This window comes from Vipera ursinii (genome assembly GCF_947247035.1).
Source record: "Vipera ursinii genome assembly, chromosome: 1".
Taxonomy (NCBI): domain Eukaryota; kingdom Metazoa; phylum Chordata; class Lepidosauria; order Squamata; family Viperidae; genus Vipera; species Vipera ursinii.
The window spans coordinates 149,847,567-149,873,025 of record NC_139512.1 but is presented as its reverse complement, the minus strand read 5'-3'; the positions used below and the strand labels follow the sequence as shown (position 1 = coordinate 149,873,025).

Here is a 25,459-nt window from a genome sequence, read left to right as displayed (position 1 = left end):
AAGGAAAGGAAGTTGCCTAATAATTATGCACACCTGATACAGGGTGTTGATGTCATTAGACCACACCCCTTCTCATTACAGAGATGCACATCACCTAATATGCTTAATTGGTAGTAGGCTTTCGAGCCTATACAGCTTGGAGTAAGACAACATGCATAAAGAGGATGATGTGGTCAAAATACTCATTTGCCTAATAATTCTGCACTCCCTGTATATATATATATATATATATATATATATATATATATATATATATATATATATATATATATATATATATATATATATATATATATACATACAGTATGTATGTATGTATATATATATATACATACAGTATGTATGTATATATATATACAGCACAACTCACCAGCTCAGGTCTAAGGCTGGCAGCTGAGACCAGCCCATCCACTCAAAACACACCCCCACCCAATCAGAACACACCCACCATTCAAAACACACTCCCACCCAATCAGAACACACTTACTCCCCCACCCAATCAGAGCAACCTCCACCCACAGAACACACCCCCTCTGGCAGTTTAAAAAAGAGGAACAAACAGCCACATGCTTCTCCCAGAAGAAGGAAGCAGAAGCCTCCAGCCTGATGATGACGGATGGGATTCCGTCGAAACGTCGCCCCTACACCTTTAGTTCTACGCGGGGAAAAACCCGAATAACCAAAGATCCATATATATATATGATATATATATATATATATATATATATATATATATATATGTATGTATGTATGTATATACATATACATATACATACAGTATGTATGTATGTATGTATATATATATATGGCCAATATTTGGATAATTAAATTATATATATATATACACACACACATACTGTATATATATATATATATATATATATATATATATATATATATATATATATATATATATGTATACATACAGTATGTATGTATATATATATATATATATATATATATATATATATATATATATATATATATATATATATATACATACATACAGTATGTATGTATGTATATATATATATACATACTGTATGTATATATATATATACATACTGTATGTATGTATGTATATATATATATATGGCCAATATTTGGATAATATCTAAATTATCATGTCAACAATTTTAATTTATACTGCATAAATATTACCAAGCCTGCTAATGTCTGTATTCCATCATGTATTATTTACAACTTAAACAATGAACTGCACAAAGAAATGGGGCAACTTTACTTCCTGAACATTTGACAGAAGAGATTACACTTGAAAATATACAATACTGTCATAAATTAGATTTAGCTTCATCCACCCAGCCTTGAAAGTCTTTGGCTAAAATTATTTTCTAAGCCAAATAAGGAAAAAAAAATCTCCAATGCCAAAAAACAACTACATTTCCTTTATAACATCATGATGTTTAAAATAGCTAAAAGAGCTAAAATCTTTTTCCTTTCCAGGATCAGTTTTAGTTACTTGTCAACATTCTAATAATGAAGACAAAATTCTACTCTATAATATTACAAATATGCTTAACATTAATGATTTGGTATATCTTATGTACATTTTGTATTAGGAAAAGTAATAATTGTAGTTATTGATAAATATCTTCGCACCATCTACCCCATTTTAGGATATCCTGGAGGATGTGTTGTTATGCGACAGGAAGAACCCATCGGCATGTGGGAGGTGAAAAATTGTGCAACCTTCATGGCTAAATCATTGTGTAAACAAGATGCTTTTTTCCATGAAAAAAGTGATACCAATAAACAACCAAATTATGATGAAAGTTTTAATTCTTGCATGCATGGATGGGAATCAGACCATTATCTGCTGAATTGCTACAAGGTGAAAAATATTGAACAAATTTATGGAAACCCAAATGAAATGAATCTAGAGATCCATTGCCATTTTAATAAAACATGGGATAATAATAAACATTTGTGTACCACTGAAATCAATAGTCTGCTTTTATTATTAATATCCCTACTTTTTTAATTTAGAGGATAGGCTAGTAAAATTTTATTATATATTGTGATCCTTCAGGATTAAGCTGCCTTCCTAGAAGACATCTTCATTCATGGTGGATGCTCCTTGCAAATTGATTATGTGCTGATAAGTCAGCATCAATTCTTAACAATCACATACAATAAACAAATTTTCTTCATGGTGATTTTTCACTCATTTGATCTGTCAGGTCTTACAAAGTTGTCTTCTCTAGAGAGCCAGGTCTTCACATGCCCAAAGAGGATAATCTGGGTCTGGTTATTTATACCTCAAGTGAGAATCCTGTATTTATTTGTGAGATTTCTTTGTTCTCTCAGCTGTCCATGATATTCACTTTTTTCCAACACCAAAATTAAAAAAAATGTCAATACTCTTTTCTAAACTGTTTCTTCGTAGTCGGGTTTTGTGAATATTCATGTGTGTGTGTGTGTATAAAGATACCACGTAGTGCATCATCTGCCATTTCATCTAATTTAGTTGTTAAATCATACTTAAAATAATAAAAAAGCTTTCAGTTATAATGTGTCTTTAATCTAAATAATAAAATTTAGGCTTTGGAATAAATGATGCAGAGAAAACATAATTGTATGATTACAAGCAGAGGAGTGATTTGGATAACGTAACATAATTGACTGCCATAGGATGTATCTTTGCTATAACATTTTATATTTTCAATATTAAATCTTAGATTGCAATAGATACAGAAAATTATAGAAAACAATATTTCAAAACAACAGCAAAAATATTCTCATATTATAGTGTGTTTTTCAGTTCTGGCCTTGATTGCATTAGTTTGAATAGCTTTCTCTCGAGCAGCCAAAATGAAGCCTTCGGTTTCTTCTTTTTAAAGTTCTGCTTTTAAGCCATTTTCTTCAAAATTAAGTTAGAAGTTGCATCATAGCAATGACAAATAATAAGGGTGATACTAAGTCATCCTGGAAGATGCTTTTACTAATGTTGACAAGCCCAGGTTTTCATTTCCAACCACCAATATTTTTATTATTGTTGTTGTTATTGCTGTTGTTGTTATCATCATCATCATCATCACTATTTTGCTTTGGCAATATATTTTCAGGCAGTTGTTTTCAGCGTTCAACTTATTTTACAGGTCTTCCATAGTGAAAAAGTATTAATGAAAAGAACTTGGGAGGAAGCAGAAACTCTGTGCCAAGATTTTGGAGCCCATCTTGCCAGTTTTAAACATGTCCTTGAAGAGGATTTTTTAAACAAACTTTTAAACACAATGTTTCATACGTAAGTCTTTGTGTTTATTCCTGGATCTGGATCTTTTTCCCCACAACTGGAAAAAACAGGGTTATGTGATCTACTTTAACATTTAATCCAACACAAATAGCATATTTTCATTGTAATGATAATAGGTAATCAGGGAGGACAGCAGCATTTGCTTCCGGTTGTCAGTGCTTTCTATATGTCTTAACTTTACTGTATACCTTGTTTATAGGGCTGGGGCTGGGGGGGGTTCCTTTACTGTGGAGTCCTTGGTGCTCTCTGGTTATTTGTGTTCTGTACCAGCCTGCTACCGGCCCTGCAGAAAAGGCAGGGACAACCCCTTTACAAACGGCAAGAGGCTGGAATTACGCCTGCCAAATTTATAGCTACAAAAACAAACAAGACACGAACCAAGAAACAGGAGCTTTAAGAAACACGAACTATCCAAGCGGTTGCCTTCAGCAAACCAGCCCTCCCCACACATTCCCCTTATATAGGGTTCAGGGCGTGGCTTCTCTCTGCCTCCTTCCGAGAAGCCCCATTGCCTTCCTCTGTTTACTCCTAATTGACTGCCTCCTGCGTCGGGCGTCCTTGAACAGGGCCAGCTGTGGGTCATCTTCATCCACGCTGTCAGGCTCACACAGCTGGGTCTCCGTGGTGACCAAGTGGGAGGGGCCTGGCTGAGGGCTCTCATCAGCAAGATCTTCAACCCCCTCAGCTAGGTCTTCAACACCCCCCTCCTCCTCCTCTGAGTCATCCGACCCAACTGCCGAACCCACAGGCTGACCCTGAATCACAACAATTTGCTTGTAGAAGTTTCATTATCTGACCAGATAAAATCATCATTGCTAATGAGCACAGATTTGCTCCCTGCTTATATATAGTAGCTTGCCTTGCCAGGGTTGGTATGGCTGTCCTGTTTTGTGGTTCCTTGATTAGGATTTTGTTTCCTGCCTGATTGTTTCTCTGGTGTTCATCCATGCACATCAAGATGTTGTTTGCTGGAGAGGATCTACTCTGGATTTTTTTTGTTTCTATTTTAGAAATGAAGTATAACACAGTACAAACACACTATAGCAATCCAGAACACCAGAAGAAGGAAATAGATGGCTTATAGAACATTTTCCAACAAAAAGGATGCCCGTACAATTTTATCTAAAAGTTCCTGACCCCTTAATCCATTACAGCACAACCAACACAAGCTATGAAAAAGTATCCTTTCCACACTACCATACATCAAAAACATCTCAGAAACAACCAACACAAGCTCCATTTGTGCAAGCGGCATGTATGCACGCCCGCCACTTGCGCAAATAGAGCTGCGCGCACATGCACTTTTGCCACCACTCATGCAGAACTATCCCCTCTTCCCCCCCCCCCCCCGCCATTCCCAGGCCGCAAAGCCAGAAAGGTTGGGGACCACTGGCTTACACTATTTGCCATATTTTTCCAAAAACCTCAGAAGTTCAAAGATTTCATCACAGCACCAAGCATATAATCTGTTCCGGTTTAAGAAAATATTAAAATATATGCATAAGTACTGGTAAAACTGAAGATAAATGAAGATAAAAGATATATAGTTTGCATTTGTGTCATGGGGTTTATTTCTTTTTAACCACAGAGATGATGAAAGACAATTCTGGATTGGATTTAACAAAAGGAATCCATTATCTGGAGGATCCTGGGAATGATCTGATGGAACTCCTGTAAATATTATTTTATTTACTCATCATCTTACAAAGTTAGACAAGAAACTGGGTTGTGTCCAATTTACTTTAGTGGCTTTCTCTCTAGTGTTAGTGATTGTTCTGTAATGTGTAAAAATGCCTTTGTGTGTCTTATTTCAGTTAAATTATTAGTTTAAGAATTATAGAAGAATGTTATGGTTTTTGAAGTACAGGTAGTCCTTGACTTACAACCTCAATTGGGCCCAAACTTTCTGTTGCTGAGAGATTTGTTAAGTGAGTTTTACCCCATTTTATGCTCTTTTTGGCCACCTTTGTTAAGTGAATCATGGCAGTTGTTAAATTAGTAACATGTTTGTTAAGTGAATCCAGCTTCCCCATTGACTTTGCTTGTCAGAAAGTCACAACAGATGATGACATGATCCAGGACACTGCGACCGTCATAAAAATGAGTCAGTTGTCAAGCATCTGAATTTTGATCACATGACCATGAGGATGCTGCAGTGGTTGTAAATGTGAAAAATGCTCATAAGTGACTCTTTTCAATGATGTTGTAACTTTGAACGGTCACTAAATGAGCTGTTGTAAGTTAAGGACTACCTGTATATTGTCAAACTTCCTTATAGACATAATGTGTTCTTAGAGATCTTAAATGCACAGTGTTTTATCTTGTAATAATTCTCTGAAGCAAAATATGCCTGTCCCTTCGAAAAAAACGTACAGAATCTATTACAATTTTAACAGGAAAAATTGTACAAAAGATACCAAAGTTTTAGCATGGCACAGCATTCACACAATCAGATTCCTAATGCATTACCACATTTTTGCTTCAAGGCTTATAAAATGATTTCTTAATTGGTTTAGTGCTTTTTTTGTAAAAGAAAAAGGTGCCGGAACTCACACACGTCATACAACCCGCCTTGCCTACCATACAAGGTTCCATCCAAAAAAGGTGCCAGAACTCCGTTCTGGGCGTTGTATGACAAAAAGAGACCTGAGTTTACCTGAGTGGCAAACAAGTAAAAAGGAACTGAATTTTAGATAGTTTAAATGACTTCAATATGGCTGCCCCATTTTATTCCTTAACTAATCTAATATTTGTTTAATAGCTCTTCTTCCGGTTTGACAGATATTAGCAAATAATCCCTCCCAACCTGTAAAATATAATGGTGTTAAACAAGTTACGTTACCCATGTATATTGACCTCAGGATGATATGAAACTAATTTTCATAGGGAGAAACTCTCAGTATCAGGAACAGATCCTCTTTTATCAGTTTTTCAGTCACTTTCCAGAGGTCTTTCTGTTTAAGAATCAACGAAAAACATTAGGGAAAGTAACAGTTCTCATTTTATAATCGTCTTTGTCTGAGTTCCAACAAGGCTTTATAAATTTGGTTAATAAGTAAGTAAGTAACTAATAAGTAAATACATAAATAAATGTGAAAGATAGCACCAGATAATAGGGTCAGAATTAGGAAAAAGAATATAAGTTGCAATTAAATTAGCTTATGTCCCGCTCAGAGTCACCTCTAAGCGAGATGGGCAGCAAGCAAATCAAATCAATCAAACAAACTAATAATGATCATGAGCCTGTGTCTGTGTGTGTACTTTTCTATGGAGATTTTCTATATTTAATTGAATTAAACTTTTAACTTTAAAATATGCAGACTGCTCAAGGGGCACTTTTTTATTACAACAGGATAGAGGAAACTCTGTTGATCTCTTCTGAAAGCCTGTACAGCCCACCCCCCACATACATACACACTCACACTTCTCAAAGTTCTAGAATCTTCTGCAAGAAGACGTGATGTCATACAGAAAGTTGTGATACATAGAAGAGTGTCATTTAAATTGGGAGCATTAGCTGGAAGTTCTTCTGACTGAAGAAAAACGACTACTAGATTCTCCTCATGGTTCATACGTACATACTTTTTTTAACTAATAAAAATCTTCAATTCCGTGTTCATTCCATGACCAGATGTTTTGTTTAAGCCATGTTTTGTTTAACCATGGAGTTATTGAATAAGACACAATTGACTCACAATATGCTATTCTTTATTAAAATATTAAAGTTAGTCTCTGTATCATGCTTCAGATTTAATGCATACTTCTGTGGCAGGTTTCATCTGCCTTTTTAGAGAAAGCGTCTATTGAAGATAATGTGAAAAACTGTGCAGCATATAAAACTAATGGAACTGTTTTCCCACTGCACTGCAATTCAGAACATGAATGGATATGTAAAATACCAAAAGGTAAGGAAGTATTTGAAGAATGTCTTGCAATATATGCTTCCTAAAATATGATCAGTCTTTGCGTGAAGAAAGTCTGAGATTCAGTTATCAATACAAGCAGTCCTAATTTACCAACCACACTTGGGACCAACAATTCCATCACTAAGCATGATTTCATATGATTGTACCAACTTATGCTATTGGTTCCATCTGCAGTTGTCAAGTGAATCACATGGTTGTTAAGCACCACATCACACCATCCGAACTTGTGACTTCCTGCCAGCTTCTCCAGTCACTTTTCTTGCCAGAAGGTGGCTGTGAAGATCACAGATGGCAAACATGTGACCGCTGGATGCTGCACTAGTCATAAATACCACACCAGTTGGGAAGTGTCCAAATCACAGTCATGTGACTATGGGGACACTGTGATTGCCAAAGTTTCCAGGACCTGTTATAAGTCTCTTCAGTTCCTCCGTAACTTTGAATGGTTGCTGAACAAGTGGTGAATAAGCAAGGACTAACTGTATCTCAAATTTTAAATAAAGGGTTTAGAAATTGGAGAAATTAGATTCCTTTGAAAGCTGTGGTCAGAATAGACCAGTCTTACCAGCTCTTTGGGTTGGGAAAAATGTGTATTTTAGTTTAACATATCTAAAAGGAACCTACTGCATGGTCTATGCCATAGACTCTATGGCTTGTTCAAGCATAGGACAGCTCCATCCAGTCTGCAGGACAGTATCAACAGGATGTTTCTTTATTCTTAATAATAATAGACTATTCACTTTTTTACAAAATTGGTGCCTATATATTTTATGTATTACTTTAAAATGTCAAGTGCTAATGGAAATTTAGTAATGAATATCTAGGGGGACAAATGACACTAAGCCAAAATATAGTTAAATTATATTTTAATAGTGGCAAAAAAGAGGAAAGAAGAAGAAAAATCAGCATTATATTCATCAAACCAAAACATTATTTCTGTTTCAGGTGTGAAACCCAAGACTCCACAATGGTATATTAATGGTATGGGTAAAAACATGTTTTTCAACTACTGATACAGTATGTGTGTGTGTTTGTGTGTGTTTGTGTACGGGCATACAAGAAGCATCTTTTGGGGCTTTTTTCAGCAAACAGGGAGATTTCCTGTAGATTTCATTTCAAAACAACAGCAAGCAATTCTTATATTATAGAAATGACTTAGTAATCACAAAAAGTGCATCCTTATCTGCACATGGTACTTAATTCTATTTAAAATATCAGTTCGTGGCACTTATAGTCAGATCTGGGCAAGCATTAATGCTATGAAAGATGTGTTGATTAGAAAAAAATATTAAGGGCTTCTTTGAACAACTACTCTTTCTTTTGTGGCGATTTGTTTTATTCCTTAGCTCTTCTACCAGTCAGTATCTTGCTATTAAACGATGGGATTGATTCGGATTTTCAATGAGAATAGTTTTACTTTTAGGGGAACTGAAGAAGTGACTTTTGCCTCCAAAGCGTTGCTGAAGATTGGTAGATCTAGTAAAATTTTGTTGAAAAAAACACTGCCTGAATCGACCTGTATCATGTTTTCGATAAATTGCAACTTTTCCAATCAGATGATATAAAAATGCAAAGGAAGGGAGGGAGGGAGGAATTATGTAAGTTTAAGTGTTAAACTGTAAATTATGATTTCAAAATTTTAATAGCCATTTCATCCTAAGCAGTGGGCAGTAGGCAGCTATAGCACGATTAGAAGCTTCCTAAAAAGTCAATTCTGTAGGAGCATGTGGTTAAGATGCTGGGTTGGAGGTTAGCAAGCTCCCGTTCAAGACCCGAGTGCTGCTGTGTGGCGGGGTGAGTTCCCATCACTCGCTCCAGCTCCTTGACAAGGACATGAAGGGAGCCCCATGGACGTCCCCCAGGCAATGGCGATGTCACCAGCTAATCCTTTAAACCTGGAAGCACCTTAAATGATGCCTCTGACATGGGAATCAATTCTGTGACCAAAACGGACAGAGGGGATTTCCCCTACTTTTCTATTGTTTTAGGTGCTTTTGCTCAATTGTAAGAATGAGATTTCTTTGCCTGCCAGAATATTCCTACTCTCATGGAAATCCCTTAACACCAAACCCCCCCAAATATGACATTGTTAAATATTAGCCATTTTGCTGATAAATTTCTACAACGTGGTCTTGTTGTGATTGAGTTACAAGTTTGGTTTCTCTGCATCAAGCCCAAAAGTGCATTGTTGGTCCGTGTGGTATTTAATTGGCAATGTCAAGGGAGGTATAATAAATGATTGAACATTATAATCCTTGATGTATTTCAGCAGCGCAGTGGCATGTGGAACTTTTTTATGTTCTTGTTAGTTTACAGGGCAACATATACAAGTGAAATTTGCAGTCAGTCACAGAAGAAGGAAATGCGGGTAAAGAGTTGGAGACAGGCCATCACAAGATTAATACAATAAATTGTAGCTCAAAATATTTCATTCCTTAAGACCAAGAAGAATCATAATGACATGTTAGACATGCTTGTATTCTATTAATATTAGTGCAGTAGTTGTTCAAATGCTTATTTTTTTCTCATTGAAATCTTTTCCTAAGTTAAAGATAATATTTAATTGTGTATATTTCAGATTGCATTCATCTAAAAATAGCTAGCTAAGTAGTCTGCTATTGTCTGGATATAAACCAGAGAATCTGCAATTGTTTCTACATGTTAGGCTCCATTCAAAGAAATAATTACTCTTATTTGAATGTAAAATATAGTTAGGGCTATACCAACCATATTTAAATCCATTGATTTCACTGGCAGAAATGAAGCATAGGAATAACTTCTGCTTTTTAATGGAATGATAATGCTATTGAACAAGCCTAGTTCATTAAAATTTAAATCTTAACTCTCAAGGGTAAGTCAAATGTAGTTTAGCATCCACTCATCTACAGTATTAGGTTTGATAGTGTTGGCCCTTGTAGAGCATTAGGTCTGTGATATTTGGTTCGTTAAAAATAAAAATATGTAATTCAAAGACATTTTTTCATATTCAAATAGATTGTATCTAACTTAATTTTTAGAGTTACCATGGTTTTATTATCAAGGAGCAGAATACCTTTTCTATGACAGCCCCTCAAACTGGGACAGTTTTCAGTTTGTGTGTGGTTGGCTTCGTGGGGATATAGCAACCATACAGTCCTCTCAAGAACAAGAATTTATTCAAAACAGAATAAAAAAGGTAATATATAATTATTTCCTGGTTTTTCATAGCACATCAGGTGTTTTTCCAGATAGATAGATAGATAGATAGATAGATAGATAGATAGATAGATAGATAGATAGATGATAGATAGATTGTTGTTGTTGTTATTGTTAGCTGCGAAGTCGTGTCCGACCCATCGCGACCCTATGGACAACATTCCTCCAGGCCTTCCTGTCCTCTACCATCTTCTGGAGTCCATTTAAGCTCACGCCTACTGCTTCAGTGACTCCATCCAGCCACCTCATTCTCTGTCGTCCCCTTCTTCTATTGCCCTCGATCTTTCCCAGCATTAGGCTCTTCTCCAGTGTGTCCTTCCTTCTCATTAGGTGGCCAAAGTATTTGAGTTTTAGCTTCAGGATCTGGCCTTCTAAAGAGCAGTCAGGATTGATCTCCTCTAGGACTGACCGGTTTGATCGCCTTGCAGTCCAAGGGACTCGCAGGAGTCTTCTCCAGCACCATAGTTCAAAGGCCTCAATTTTTTGGCGCTCAGCCTTTCTTATGGTCCAACTTTCACTGCCATACATTGCAACTGGGAAGACCATAGCCTTGACTATACGCACTTTTGTTGACAGGGTGATGTCTCTGCTTTTTAGTGTGCTGTCTAGATTTGCCATGGCTTTCCTCCCCAGGAGCAAGCGTCTTTTAATTTCTTGGCTACAGTCCCCATCTGCAGTGATCTTGGAGCCCAGGAAAATAAAATCTGTCACTACTTCCATTTCTTCCCCATCTATTTGCCAGGAATTGAGAGGGCCAGATGCCATGATCTTGGTTTTCTTAATGTTAAGTTTCAACCCAAGTTTTGCACTCTCCTTCTTCACCCGCAACAAGAGGCTCTTTAGTTCTTCTTCACTTTCTGCCATTAGAGTGGTATCATCTGCGTATCTTAGGTTGTTGATATTTCTTCCGGCAATCTTAATTCCAACTTTTGATTCATCTAGCCCTGCCTTTCTCATGATGTGCTCTGCATATAAGTTAAATAGGCAGGGCGACAGTATACAGCCTTGCCGGACTCCTTTCCCAATTTTGAACCAATCAGTGGTTCCGTGTCCAGTTCTCACTGTTGCTTCTTGACCCGCATATAGGTTTCTCAAGAGACAAATAAGATGGTCTGGTACTCCCATCTCTTGAAGAACTTGCCACAGTTTGTTATGATCCACACAATCAAAGGCTTTAGCATAGTCAATGAAGCAGAAGTAGATGTTTTTCTGGAACTCCCTAGCTTTCTCCATGATCCAGCGTATGTTGGCAATTTGATCTCTAGTTCCTCTGCCTCTTCGAAATCCTGCCTGTACTTCTGGTAGTTCTCGATCCACATACTGCTGAAGTCTAGCTTGTAGGATTTTAAGCATGACTTTACTAGCATGAGAAATGAGTGCAATGGTGCGATAGTTTCAACATTCTTTGGCACTGCCTTTCTTTGGAATTGGAATGTAAACTGATCTTTTCCAATCCTGTGGCCACTGTTGAGTTTTCCAAATTTGCTGGCAAATTGAGTATAGCACTTTTACTGCACTGTCTTTTAAGATTTTGAATAGCTCAGCTGGAATACTGTCACCTCCACTAGCTTTGTTGTTGCTCAGCTTTTCTAAGGCCCACTTCACTTCACATTCTAGATAGATAGATACAAGAAATTAAAAGACACAGTTTGAAATATATTTACAATTTATTATAGCAGCAACTAGTGAAATACAATTTTGTAGCTTCTTTGGATTGAGCCAAGTTAAAGGCTTAAGTATAGTCTAGATCAGGTGTGTCCAGCCTGCAAGCCACAGCTAGTAATACAGTCCTACAAGATCACAAACTTTTAACATTATATTATTTATGTACATTAACTGTATTATGTATTTTATATGCAACCCAAGACAATTCCTTTTCACTCAGTGAGACCCAGGCAAGCCAAAAGGTTGATCTAGATCAGGGGTGTCAAACTCGCAACGTCATGTGATGTGTCACAACGTATCGTGACTTTTTTTTTCCCATTGCCAGCAATGGGGTGGACGCAGTTTTGCCAGGACACATCCAGCCAGTGGGCCGGCAGTTTGACACCCCTGATCTAGATAAACAAAAAGCACAGCTGATGACCATGGAGAAATTAAGTCAGCTTTTGTGTGTACAAAATGCCAATATATACTTTTTCTGCAAACACATATGATATCTGTGGCATTTGCAACCTTTTTTCTTTAAATTGTCACTGCGGCTAAAAATACTTTAATCCCGGCCATGAATGTTGCAACGTTTTCACTCTTTCACTTTTCAAGATAATTGCTATTTTTAGCTTTTGAATCATCAACTTAGGCTACTCTGATAGTTCTTTCTGGCTTTACTGTTTTCAGTAACCTTTCTTAACATTGATTTCTATACTTATCAGAGATGAGGTAGAGATCAATAAGAATCTGCTACTGCAATAGTGTGACCATAAAAATGTCCCTAATTTTAGCTGGGATGGGGAATGTAAAAGAAGGTAGGACCACCTACATCTTGAATGAATTTGCAGAAAAGGGAATTCCAGCTTTTGGAGCTTTTTTGTGTGTGGATAATGAAATACACCTGCTCCAATTTTTTCTTCTGCAAAAGTGTTAAATGTGCAGGAGACCTCTTCCCTTCTATACTTACATTTTATGTTCATTTATTTTTATAGTCTAGCCTCCTTGAAAGTTAGTGAAATTCTTTTGTTTCAGCAGAGCTTTAGAAAAGGGAATGATCCCCTAATTGTTAAGTCAGGTTGTTATTCTCTGTGATTTTATTATCGTATTGTATTTTTCTTTCTTTTTGTTGGCTTAATTCAGATCAGCAAATCATTAGGGCAGTAATGCCTTTCAAATATGTTTGGCAGGATATACATTTCAGAATGAATTGAATAAAGTGTTAAATACTGTTTCTTGCAATAAACCATGTTTATCTGAAGATAACTGTCCCATTGTGTTTTTAGGTAGGATTTTAATTTAGTTTCAGTTCTCTGTGTTTTAGCTCAACGTGTAATAATTTTTGCAACTCTGGCTACTATTGTGTACATATGAATTGCTTACACGTAATCCATTATGCAATAGGAACTACTGAATATGTTATTTCTTCTATTTTGTTATTTAATGTTATTTATTATCTACCCCATTCCTCAAGGAGTTTCGGCAGCTAGCAAAAAGTTAAAAGCAAGTTAATTGGAATTATCAATAAATATTAATAAAAAAAAACCAGTAACCACAGAAACCATAATACTTCCAAATTACTATCCACAGATGTCATATCAGTGTGTAATTGTATGAAGCGACTGGTGAATTACATACACCTATATTAAATATGCTGATCTCATGTGTGTTATAATTTAACTTTATATTTAGGCTTCAGTTATTCTGATGGAAATAAGCTGCACTGAACTCAGTGGGATACATTTCTGAATGGAAATGCATATTTTGGTGTCAGTAATTTATAATTTTTGTTGTTTTTCAATTATTTTTTATCATTCTTGTCTAAATATTAATCAGCATACATAGCATATCAAGCAGTTAAAAAATACATGCCAAATAGTAAATCTACATAATACTTCAATGTAAATATTTTACAGATTTCAAAAAAAAGTAGCAATTGGTGGATTGCATTGCGTTCAGAATTACCCAATGAAGAATTTCGGTAAGATTGTCATATACATTTTACTTTCCCTGTCCAATCTTAGAAGTTACTTTTCATTTAATATAAAAGCAGCAAAACAGGATCCAATTGCAACTATATCCTATACAGCCAGTGGCGTAGCGTGGGGGGTGCAGGCGGGGCCGGCCGCACCGGGCACAACATCTGGGGGGGCGCGCTCGCATTGAGTTGCTCAGGGAGCCCCAAGGGCTGCACAGAGTTGGCTTGGCTCCGCTCTCGAGCTGCTCTTTCTTGCAAAGCGAAATGAGTCCGTCAGGTGAGATGGGCGGCCACATAAACTGAATAAAATAAATAGAAGCGGCCAACTCTCCGCCCAGGCTCAGGCCAACCGCAAGTGCCCCGCAGGCGCCCTGGCAGGTTTGGCCGAGCGAAGACAGACCCGCTGGCCGGCCGGCCTAGCTTCGTGCGCATGTGTGGCTTTATTTAGCGGGGCTCACGTGCGAGCTTGAATGCAGCGGCTCTTGCAGGTCGGAGCCCCGCCCAGCCGCCCTCGAGAGGGACCCGGAAGCATCCCGCATGCACGCGACTCTTCTTGGAAAGTCTATGCCGCTGCGGGGCGCGTCTTTTCAGCAGTGCCGTGACGTCACCGCCCGCCCACCCCTCTATTTCCGCTTCCGGTTGCCTTGCCCCGGGTGCTGACAACCCACGCTACGCCACTGTATACAGCTGTATTTATAACATAGAAGAGAGCCTACTTCTCTTACCCTTTCTTTCTGGCAAAAGTAAGGGTTCTAAAACAAATTTCCTTTTTGGGTGAATTTGGTGGATTTGTTAGTGTTTCCCCATTTATATATCTTAAAATGCATAGAAATAGATGCAGTGAGATTGATGTTCAGAAAAGTTAACAATACTATAGATAGAATCTACTGCAATATAATTTGTAAATAGTAATCATGATTGCTCTGAACCCCCTGATTCATTCACTTACTTATCCTTCTCAAGTACACAAAGATTTAAATTCCATAATACTTAGTGGTGTTTACTCCCAAGGACTGCCTACAGGATTGCAGTCCTGACAAACAGCCATTCAATAATGCTAAATGTACCATTAATAAACACCCCAAATGAAGAAATGCTTGCTGTTGCTAAATATTTATTGTATGCAGTGCTTTTTTTTTCCTTAAAAAAAATGGTACCGGAACCCTCATCTTGGGTGCAGGAGGAGGGGGGGTGACGCTGCTGCGGTCACAGGTGCGAGAGGTGTTGGTGGCGGGCTGCCCCCCAGGGCTGGAGCTAGCGCAGCTGGTGCTGTGGGAGCAGCGGGGCCCGCTCTATATGGCGGGGCTGCGTGGGGCGGAGGTGGTGCGGGCCAGGTGATGCAGGGCAGCCACTTAGGCACGCAGGGCGAGGCGACGGTGGCGCAGGTCCAGCACCAGGTAGGCCACCAGCTTGGCTGACACGGGTGAGCACAAGGAAGGAGTGCACATGGACTCCGCAGAACCCACCTCCCACTCCTTGTCCTCTCTTACTTACCTAGTTGAAATGGTGTAGTTGGGCAGCAGGGAGGGATGCAAAGTTCCTGCCAACTCGCCTTCGCTGCAAACAACTTGCCGGTGCAATGTTTGCCAGCCAGGTCTTTTGGCACGCTCAGCAGCAATTCCAATTGGCTTTTGAAAGCCAATAGAGGGAGTAGCATAGCTTGTGCAAAAGCTTTTTTGTGTGTGTGCAAAAAAGAGTGCCGGAACACCATTCTGAGCATTCTATGAAGAAAAAAGCCCTGCTTTTATGTTTTAATCTTATGATTTTAAAAATATTGTAAGTTGCCCCAAACCTTGTCATGTGGATTGCATACAAATATTATATAATCAGTAAATAAAGGTAGAACATATGTTAAATATACATCAAATGATAATATGCTTCCCTACAAAGTCAGTTCTTGCTCAATGACAGACCAAGGAGTTAATTCGGAAAATCTAGAAGAGGTCTGTGCAACTTGTAGAAGGGAAAGGCCCACATGGATAAATTAAAAATCTTAGTGGTCTGCAAAGGAATGCTGGTAGGCTAATCAGTGATTTGGTGACTAGAGGAGCATCTACAGTGTCATGGTAAGCCATGGAGGCACTAGGCAACATGACTTTCAGGGCAGTGGTGGTGATTTTATTACTTTTTTTAAAAAGTCTGTGCTCTGTCCAAGGGTACTTGGTAGGCTGCATGTAAAGACCTGGTCTAGAATTTATTTTGGAGCATTCAACTATCTAGAGTAGGCATGTCAAACTCATTTTGTTTGAGGCAACTTATAAAAGAATTGCCATTAATTTGTTTTAATAAAATAATTTAAATCAATTTTTCACTTGATTTCAAATGAAATGAATTATATTGGTTGACAATGAGATTTTTTTTAGTACAATTGCCAAATGCAATAAACTGGTTTTAGGTATATGTGTGCACTAATTATTTCAACACCAATACATTTTAACAACATATTCTATTTGTAAATGAATGCAAATGCAAATTATACAATTTTTTGTGCAAAAATAAAACAAAATAACAGATTTAAGAGCTGTTATCATTAGTTATACTTAGATAAAAAATAATTCCATCATCCAAAACTTTGTTATACTGTATTTAACAAACAGATGCTTTGGGATTAAAAAAACTGACTAATTTGATTGTGTATCACCGTGGCATTAAAACAAAATTCGAACAGTGTATGAAAAATAAAGGTTCCCTAAACATCTACTGGCTATATCTATACATTTTCCTTGATAGCACTCTATTGCCTTCTTTGTAGCCTTTTTTTCAACTTGCCAGCTTAAAAAAGGCAAGGCACCGGGAGCTGAAAGTTACAGAGACTGTTTAAGCAGGTTGCTAAGCAACCTGTTCACACTCGGCCCTTCTTACCCTCCCACTTTTAAATTAGCCTGTACGGATCGCATTTCCTTCAATTTGAGCCATCTGAAGGCCTATCGCTGCGATGCATTCTGCTGCTCTGCAACCTGGCTGCCTGAGGAGAATTTGGCTCTCCGGAACAGTTTCCTTCAGCTTTTTTTTGTGTGTGTGCAAAAAAAGGTTCCAGAATGCCGTTCTGAGCATTCTATGGGGAAAAAAGCCTTGGATATATCACATATAATTGAAGTTTGTAATTAGTTGCGTGTGCACGTTCAGCAAGTGATATATTTGTGCTGGCATTTCTAGGCCTCTTTCCAACCACATACAGAAAAATTTGTAACAAACATTGGAATTCTTAAGGCCATGTTTGGTATTTCCCAGCAATCTGTTACTGGAAGGAAAAAGCAATCCCTGCTGTGTTACTGATTCCAGAGAAGCATTTGCATGTATGCAGGTATCCTTAGGGTGCCATAGTTATGGATGAGAAATATTGGTTGCAAAGTTGGCATTTCTGGATGTAATACAGATATTTTGGACTTATTTTTGTTTCTTTGTATGTTTGATATTTTAAAAAAGGCATATGCTACTGACTACACTTATGCACATATGTAACATCTTTTGCTAGAATACATGACCACTGCTTTTCCAGAATGTGAAAAGTGAAAGATTGTGACTAAACAAAATTGTAATGTACAGATAATACCACCAGAAATTATTTTAGCCTTTTTAATAAATGTTGTTATTGATGTTAAGCTCACCATGGAAAACATCATATATTGTTATGTATATACTAGGTTAATTATTTAAAGACTGAAGTGCAACATAACTAGATTCTACATAATCTATTTTTCAAAACACACAACAGTCCAAATAGTAAAAGTAAAGTCCAAATTAAGAATATTTCATTCTTGTTTAATTTAAAGTGGTTTAGCTGTAATAGATGGTTAGATTCAAAATAGTTTTCAAGAGTATGTACAAAAAATACTATTTTTTCTAGCATCAGCTAAATTAGACATATTACATTGAGAAAAATGTTTCTCATTTCTTTCCTGTTACCTTTATTGATTTCATTGCAGAGATGTTAACATAGGAAATAGATTATTTTGTTATCTAATTTTACCTTCCAAAAGACAGAAGCAGATGAAAAATGTGAGGTTCTTTCCTGTTGGCTTTTTTAATTAGCTGTTTTAGATTCTAAAAGTTTAGTTCCTAAAGAAGTAACCTTGTAAATAATTTTAATGTCCTCCTCTAGTGCAGGCTCTTTTATGACTCCAGGACTTCAACTCCCAGAATTCCTGAGCCAGCATGGCTCAGCTTGGAAACCTCTCCCTTTCCCCTCAGCATGGCTGGCTCAGGATTTCTGGGAGTTGAAGTCCACGAGACATAAAAAAGGGCCAAGATTGCCTAACCCTGCAATAGGCTTTCAGAGGAAGCTCTTTTTTGCAAAAAAAAAAAAAAAGGTGCCGGAACGCCGTTCTGAGCATTCTATGAGAAAAAAAGCGCTGATTGTATGTATGCATTTCCTGTGTTAAATGCAACTTAAGTGGTACCAGTATATTTAAGATTCTTTCAGATAATCTCCAATCCAGGCCTTACAAATGAATGATTTAAATTTGTTTTAACTTGCTTATAAGTTTGTATTTTTTAAAAAAAAATAAAAATGAAAATTCTCAATGTATTTGTACTAATTTTTCTCTAGTTTTACAATCCCTTTGCAATGCATTTTAAAGCACTTTTCCTAGCTGGTTAATTTTTTTCACTACTTCACCTAAAATTAAAATGTACATGTTTATGTATAGTTTTGAATTGCAAGCTACTTAGCAACACTCAGGAAAATGTAGATTTTAGCTTTTAATTCTGTTTCAGGTGTATTTAGGAATGTGGAACAGATTAGATAAGTTCTTCCACAAATGGGGGAAGGACCTACGGTCTTGGAGGATTTCAATTTGCCTTCCTTTGGGAGCGGTGTCCGATGTAGCTTAGGAGTTCATTACCTGCATGATAGCCATGCGCCAGGTCATCCAGAGCCCAACACGGAACAACAGTGTCACATACCTGATCTGTTTTTCCTATTGGAACAGTGGCAAAGTGATCTGAAATTTTGCTCTAGCAGGATGCTTGCATCATGTGATCTTAGCGTCAAAAGCCATTTCTAATAAATAAATACAATCTAAATTTTGTTTACAGATGGGCAGATGGCTCACTATTATCGTATCAGAACTGGGCAGGAGATAAAGAGAAACCAAAGCCAGCTGAAGGGCCAAAATGTGCTTTTATTTCTTCCCAGACAGGTACATGGTGAATGTGGTTCTTATTATTTCAAAATATTATATGAAACACTTGGTGAGGCTTCGTAATTGTGTTATTTTATCCCGAATCATCATTGCCTATCGCCTTAGATAAGAATTCTTCTAACTATTCCAATGTTTGAAAGACACTGAAAACCATTTTTTTTTGTACCAGACTTTGTTGGGTGAGCTCATCATGGTGGTGTATTGTCACTCCAAGTTTGGTACAGTATTTTTTTTAAAAAAATATATTGTGCTTATTTTTAATTGATAATTGCAGAATTCCATGTTAAGAGAGTGGCCATATAAATTGAAATAAATAGTTGAAGTTATCATGAAAAGTATTCCAAGATTGTGCAGTTTTTTAACTGAGAATATTGATTTGTGGAATCTTTGGATACTATGCAGATTTTGTGCTCCAAACACTTAATTCCAACAAGAATATCTTACTGCCTTTTATAGCACTGAGCATGGCATGAGAAATGATATCCGTGGAACAACATTTTCTGTACTTGGAATGGTACACATCCCTTTTCTTTCTTGGATTTCTCTTGGGCATCATCCATACTTGCCTTGGAGGATTCCTACGAAGTAAATTTAAGGCTGCTCGGGTTAGGGGAGCTCAGCATTCAGTTCCCACAAATCATATTGGAAATGATTTGGTTAAAAAATTGACTGCTTTTATTTTATACAGCAGGAGGAACCCAGGAAATAATACAAGTAGCACTGTCTGTATGAAATGGACTGTTGATTTTTACTGGAAATATATTTGAACTTTTGAGGAAATACTGTGGGTGTATCATCCAATGCCGGTCAAAGCCAACTAGTCCTTCAGATGTTTCTCTCTGTGTCTCTTTCTCTGTCTCTGTCTGTCTGTCTGTCTGTCTGTCTGTCTGTCTGTCTGTCTGTCTGTCTGTCTCTCTCTCTCTCTCTCTCTCTCTCTCTCTCTCTCTCTCTCTCACACACACACACACACACACACACACACACACACACAGAGAGAGAGAGAGAAGCTTTGGGTGGCCCAAAAATGTTACAAATTGATTTAGCCCGACAGGTGATCTAATATTGGAAAAGGGTTTGTGCGATATGAACTGCAGTTTGCAGTTTGCTTTTACTTTGTTCTTCTCTACCTATTGAACTGGGAACATAAGTTATTGACAAGTCATTTTATGAAACTCCAATTCTTATAGTGCCATCCTCACACTTGGAGAATTATGTTTTACACCTGTACAATGAATTTATCTTGGAATAAATTCAAATACGTTGAAGGAAGGCAGAGACAAAACACTTGGGCACTAGGAAGTGTGCATTTTGAAAGATGGTCAGGAAATGCAATACAGAATTTCTTTCTTACCAACCACTTATCCAGTAAAGATGTGATAGTGCTGAATGAGTGGTCCTCAAAATTCCAGCTGTTGCAGCACCCTTGTGGTCATATGATTGCTGTTTGCAATCTTCCCTGCCAGGTTCCCACAAGCAAAATCAGTGAGGAAGCTGGCAAGGAAAGTCACAAGTTGTTGTGGTAAGTCCTTTGCCAACCTCCCTGCACTCACACCCATGGCCTCCTTTTCCCGGCCTCCCTGTGCTCACACTGCATTGCAGCACCACCTCCTCCCAACTCATGTGCAAACTGTGCCAAGCTTCCCAGTGCCTCCCCCACCTTATTGGTGACTCCCTCCGCTCCTGCTTAATGACCTGTTTGTCATTAATGACATAATGACATAATCTTGGGCTTGTGACAGCAACCAGGAGTGCCCAAAATTGCTGTTGCTAAGTGATATGGTCATGTGATGTCTTGCTTTGCCCTTGCATTGCTTGGCGGCAACAATCTTGGTCCCCATTGCCAACATAACCCAAGGAATACCTGTATATTAATATAAATAAATATGAAAGAGTTGTCTTACATTTTCACTGGTATGGATTTTCACTGTTACACTTGAGGCAGTCTTGATAGGAATATACTCCCACTGGCTCTTTTAATTGCTTGCTCCATTAGGGGGATTCCTTCCTATGTCTCCTTCTCTGATCTTTAAGCTACTTGGAGCTCCTGCCTCTGTTATCTGATTGTTTCTAGGCACCATCTTTCCCTCTTTCCCCAAGGTCATCCACACATTCCATTACAGTATCATGCCATATTGACAGGGAAGTTTTAATTTTACTAATTATGTTATTGCATCATTTAGGACAGTGGGGCTTTGCAAACTGTACCACTTCTCTACCTTGTATCTGCAAGCGCAAAAATGTACAAATTACTGAAAGAGAAATTTTGAAAGAAGAATATCAAGGAACATGTCCTAAAGGATGGCTGTACTTTGGATTCAAGGTACTTGCTGGTTTAAAGAAAAACCTTACAGAATTTCAAACCTTAACCCTAAGTGTAGTACGTTGGCCAAAAATGCATTACTAATAAAAAAACCACTTAAAAGCACATGTCTTTATGTATTTAAATTATTAAATATATGTAATAATTTAATGAATTATTTGCTTCATTCTGAAGTGATAATTTAATATTACAGATAGTCCTTGACCTACAGCCACAATTAAGCTCAACATTTTTGTTGCTAAGTGAGACATCTGTTAAGTGAATTTTGCCCCACTTTACAACCTTTCTTGCCACAGTTGTTAAGTGAATCACTGCAGTTGCTAAATGAGTAACACGGTTGTTAAGTGAATCTGGCCTTCCCATTGACTTTGCTTGTCAGAAGGTTGCACAAGGTGATCACATGATCCTGGGACACCTCAGGGGTCATAAATGTGAGTCAGTTGGCCAGCATCTGAATTTTGATCAATGGATCATGGGGATGCTGCAATGGTCATGAATGTGAAAAATGGTCATAAGTCACTTTTTAATGCTATTGTAATTTCAAACAGTCACTAAATGAACTGTTGTAACTTGAGCACTACCTGTACTGTGAAAATCCCAGATGATAAAACATGATTCTGGTTGTATCCCAAACCTCAATAGCAAGAAAACATGCATGGATGAATGATAGAGATGCTGTTCTCAGTCTCAAGGGAGAAAAATCTATATTAAACATTTTGTACTGAACGACTATGCATAAGTATATAAGTCCAATAAACATAAACATAAGACAATCTTATATTTAAGAATCCCATCTTTGCTTAAAATACAAATGAGGCTTATCTAAGCAGAGAAACATCTGAAAACTATTTGTTAAAGTTTACCTCTCTTTCTGACCCAGAAACCCCAAAACAATGGTTACATATCCTGACTTCTTTAGATGCTACTAAACATAATTTCCCACTTCAGATAGACTAAATACTACAAATAAATAAATAAATAAATAAGCATGCAAATAAAGGAATGAAGTAGGATGCAAAAAAATTCATAGGATAAAAGATTTATTTGTTGTAGATTGCAGGCTTTCACAGCCAGTGTTAATGAGATCCTGGACTCAAAGTCTTGGCCGAAATATCTGGTATCCTGACATTTCACTGGTAACTGTGGCTGGCATCTTCAGAGGCAAAGTGAGCTGCTCCATAGCACACTTCTCAGCAGTTCACAGATGACTGAGCAGGACCTCTGAGCTTTTGTATTTGTAACCAAACTAATTGGTAACCAACTAATTGGACAACGTTCTGATTGGTTCTTCGTGTGTGTGTGTCTCTGTGTGTGTGTGTGTGTGTGTGTGTCTGATTTAAAAAACCTCCAGAGGAACAAATTATTGATTCTTTGAAAGGCTACTGTTTATTGTTATTCTTTTATTTGATACTGCTATAGATTCTATATGGTGTTGATAAATTAAGGGCTTCTTTTATTTTGGCATCTTGTAAAACTGGAAATGAAGCTTTGAAAACTTCAGACTCTGCCTTCTTATTAAAATTGTTGGGGCATTTTAAAAACCGTATAGCTTTTCTGTGTGGTTATACATGAGGATTTGGGATGATTGCTAATACTTGTGTACCTTTAAATTGAATCTTATGTCCATTATGTAATAACATGTGCTCAGCCACCACTGATTTTTCAAGTTGTCTTAGCTGGTAATATCTTTCATGTTCTTTTAGTGAGACTTAATACAACATTTTTTAATTCCACTATATCTATTTTATTTTATTTATTTTTCACATTTTTGAACTGCCAATCTCCCTCAGATATAACTGCCTAAAGCTGCATGATATGCAATAAACCCCTGATGGTGATAGTTTACCCAGTTTTGTGGCATCTTGGTTTCTGAGGGAAAATATCACACAACTGTTCCTGGGAAATGTTATGCAATAACACTTTCACAAGCCACCAGATATAACTGTATCATGCATAGATCTGACCAAGACAAATGTACCTTGCAGTAAAAGAACAATAAATTACAGTTAGGTGATAACTTTTAGTCTCACGTGAAACTAAATTTATACACTTCCACGTAGTACCATTTTCATTGTTCTACCATACTTTGTCAAAGAGTTATGAGGCACCATGATCATTAGACACCTCCCTCCCTTGTAGGCAAATATACTCACCTGTGTAAAAATCTTTATTGTGAAATATCTTGAAAACTTTAGCCAACCAGCAGATTTATCACCTGTTTTCTAATTCATCTAATCAAAATATGTAAGAATTAACATATTTTATCGTGGAGGCCGATAATTTCCCAAAATTTGTAGACCAGTGTAATCCTTCAGATGACATTACCAACCTAATATGTGTCCCATTTTCTTTTGTGTTTTCTTCAGCTAAAGATTTTGACTGAGTTCCCAAGTGTGATATTAAGCCATAATTCTCTTGTTTAGGTTTGTTTTAGTTCATGCAGTGAACCCTGTTATTTTAGTTTTTAATCCATGGTTTAGAATGTTATGTGATCTAGTGAATCAAAGAGGCCAGTCACAGTTGCTGACAAAATATCAGGGCTTTTACCAGATAATTAGACTATGGTTTAATTAATTTCTTAAACTAGTAACCTGGAGGCTCATCATCACTGGATATGTTTGCTTGTATGTTTATTCAATTTATATCCTGCCTTTTTATTTTTGTACAACTCAAGGGAACAAACATAATGTTCCTTCCTCCAATTTTCCCAACAGGTCTGTGAAATTCAAGGTGCTGGTTATCACCTATAAAGCCCTACATGGCCTGGGTCCGGGTTATTTGAGGGAACACCTGCTGCCGGCATCAAACGCCCTTCGCCCAGTGCGCTCCCACAGGGAGGGTCTGCTCAGGGTTCCGCCGGTGAGAGATTGCCGGCGGGTGACACCCAGGGATAGGGCCTTCTCGGTGGGAGCGCCTGCCCTCTGGAACCAGCTGCCAGTAGAGCTGAGGACTGCTCCCGACCTCCGATCATTCCGCCGGGGCCTGAAGACCTGGCTCTTTGAGCTCTCGGGCCCAGGCTGAGGGGAAAATTTTAACTGGGGTTTTAATGTACAGGGTGAATTTAATGCTTTTTAAATTGGTTTTAACTTTTGTATGTTTTGATTTTTAATTCCCTGTAAACCGCCCTGAGTCCTCAGGGAAAGGGCGGTATACAAATGCAAATATTAAATTATTAAATTAAATTAAATAATCACCTGAACATTAGACCAATGAAAAGAAGTGGATTAGAAAAGCAGGGATAAGATAGTTCTGTGACTTAAATACTTTATGGAATTCCCTGATTTTGTTTTCTGTTTTTGTATGTATCTGTCACTCAACATAATCTGCCTTCTGTTCTGGTGTTGCTAGAATACATCTTTGCTTTATGAATCTTACACATTTTGTAAAAAGAATAAGTGCAGTTATAAAACTGCAGATATTCAGAGCCGATACTCAGAAAGAATATTATTGTCAGGAGAAGAGAATACAGTATATCTGGCTTAATGTGGCAAAGGATAGAATAAACAGCAAGAGAGAACACTAGAATATAGAAAACAAGATCAGGAAAAGGTACAAGAATGCAAGTCAGGAAATAGTAGCAGCTGATGTGTAATCAAAAACATGCAACTAGGAACACCCTTGGAGCAACCAGTTCCTGATTTTTTTAAAGAACATCTCCTCAGAATCTTTAATCAAGTAATTGTTGCTCTTGAACATTAAAGCAAGGCAGGGATGTAGAGTAACACAATTATTCCTTTCTAAATCCAACAAGATACCCATATATACTACCCATGTGGGATAATGCTGTGCTAAACTATGCTGGATCCTCTTTCATTAACTTTAATTATTTCTGATTTTTACTTGTTGCTATGTGGGTTATATTCAAAAGAGCAATAGAGAGCTTAGCTTTTAGTTGCTCCTTGGCAATTTCATCCTTCTGGCAAATGCAGTTTTGGTTATTTGATATAATAGATGAGTAATAGGGGAGTGTATTTT

The 25,459-nt window shown here is 37.4% G+C and overlaps 1 protein-coding gene across 1 annotated transcript in view; it reads left to right on the top strand.

Annotated features, from left to right (window-relative positions):
* Positions 1 to 25,459, top strand: part of PLA2R1 (phospholipase A2 receptor 1) — a gene marked incomplete at both ends in the record, with an annotated part of 79,257 nt that overhangs the window by 39,955 nt on the left and 13,843 nt on the right. The window contains 10 exon segments of the mRNA XM_083367369.1: positions 1,638 to 1,852; positions 3,120 to 3,265; positions 4,863 to 4,929; positions 4,933 to 4,947; positions 7,047 to 7,179; positions 8,146 to 8,181; positions 10,218 to 10,375; positions 13,959 to 14,023; positions 19,058 to 19,161; positions 21,345 to 21,484. Of these exon segments, the coding sequence (XP_083223495.1) occupies positions 1,638 to 1,852; positions 3,120 to 3,265; positions 4,863 to 4,929; positions 4,933 to 4,947; positions 7,047 to 7,179; positions 8,146 to 8,181; positions 10,218 to 10,375; positions 13,959 to 14,023; positions 19,058 to 19,161; positions 21,345 to 21,484 (1,079 nt within the window).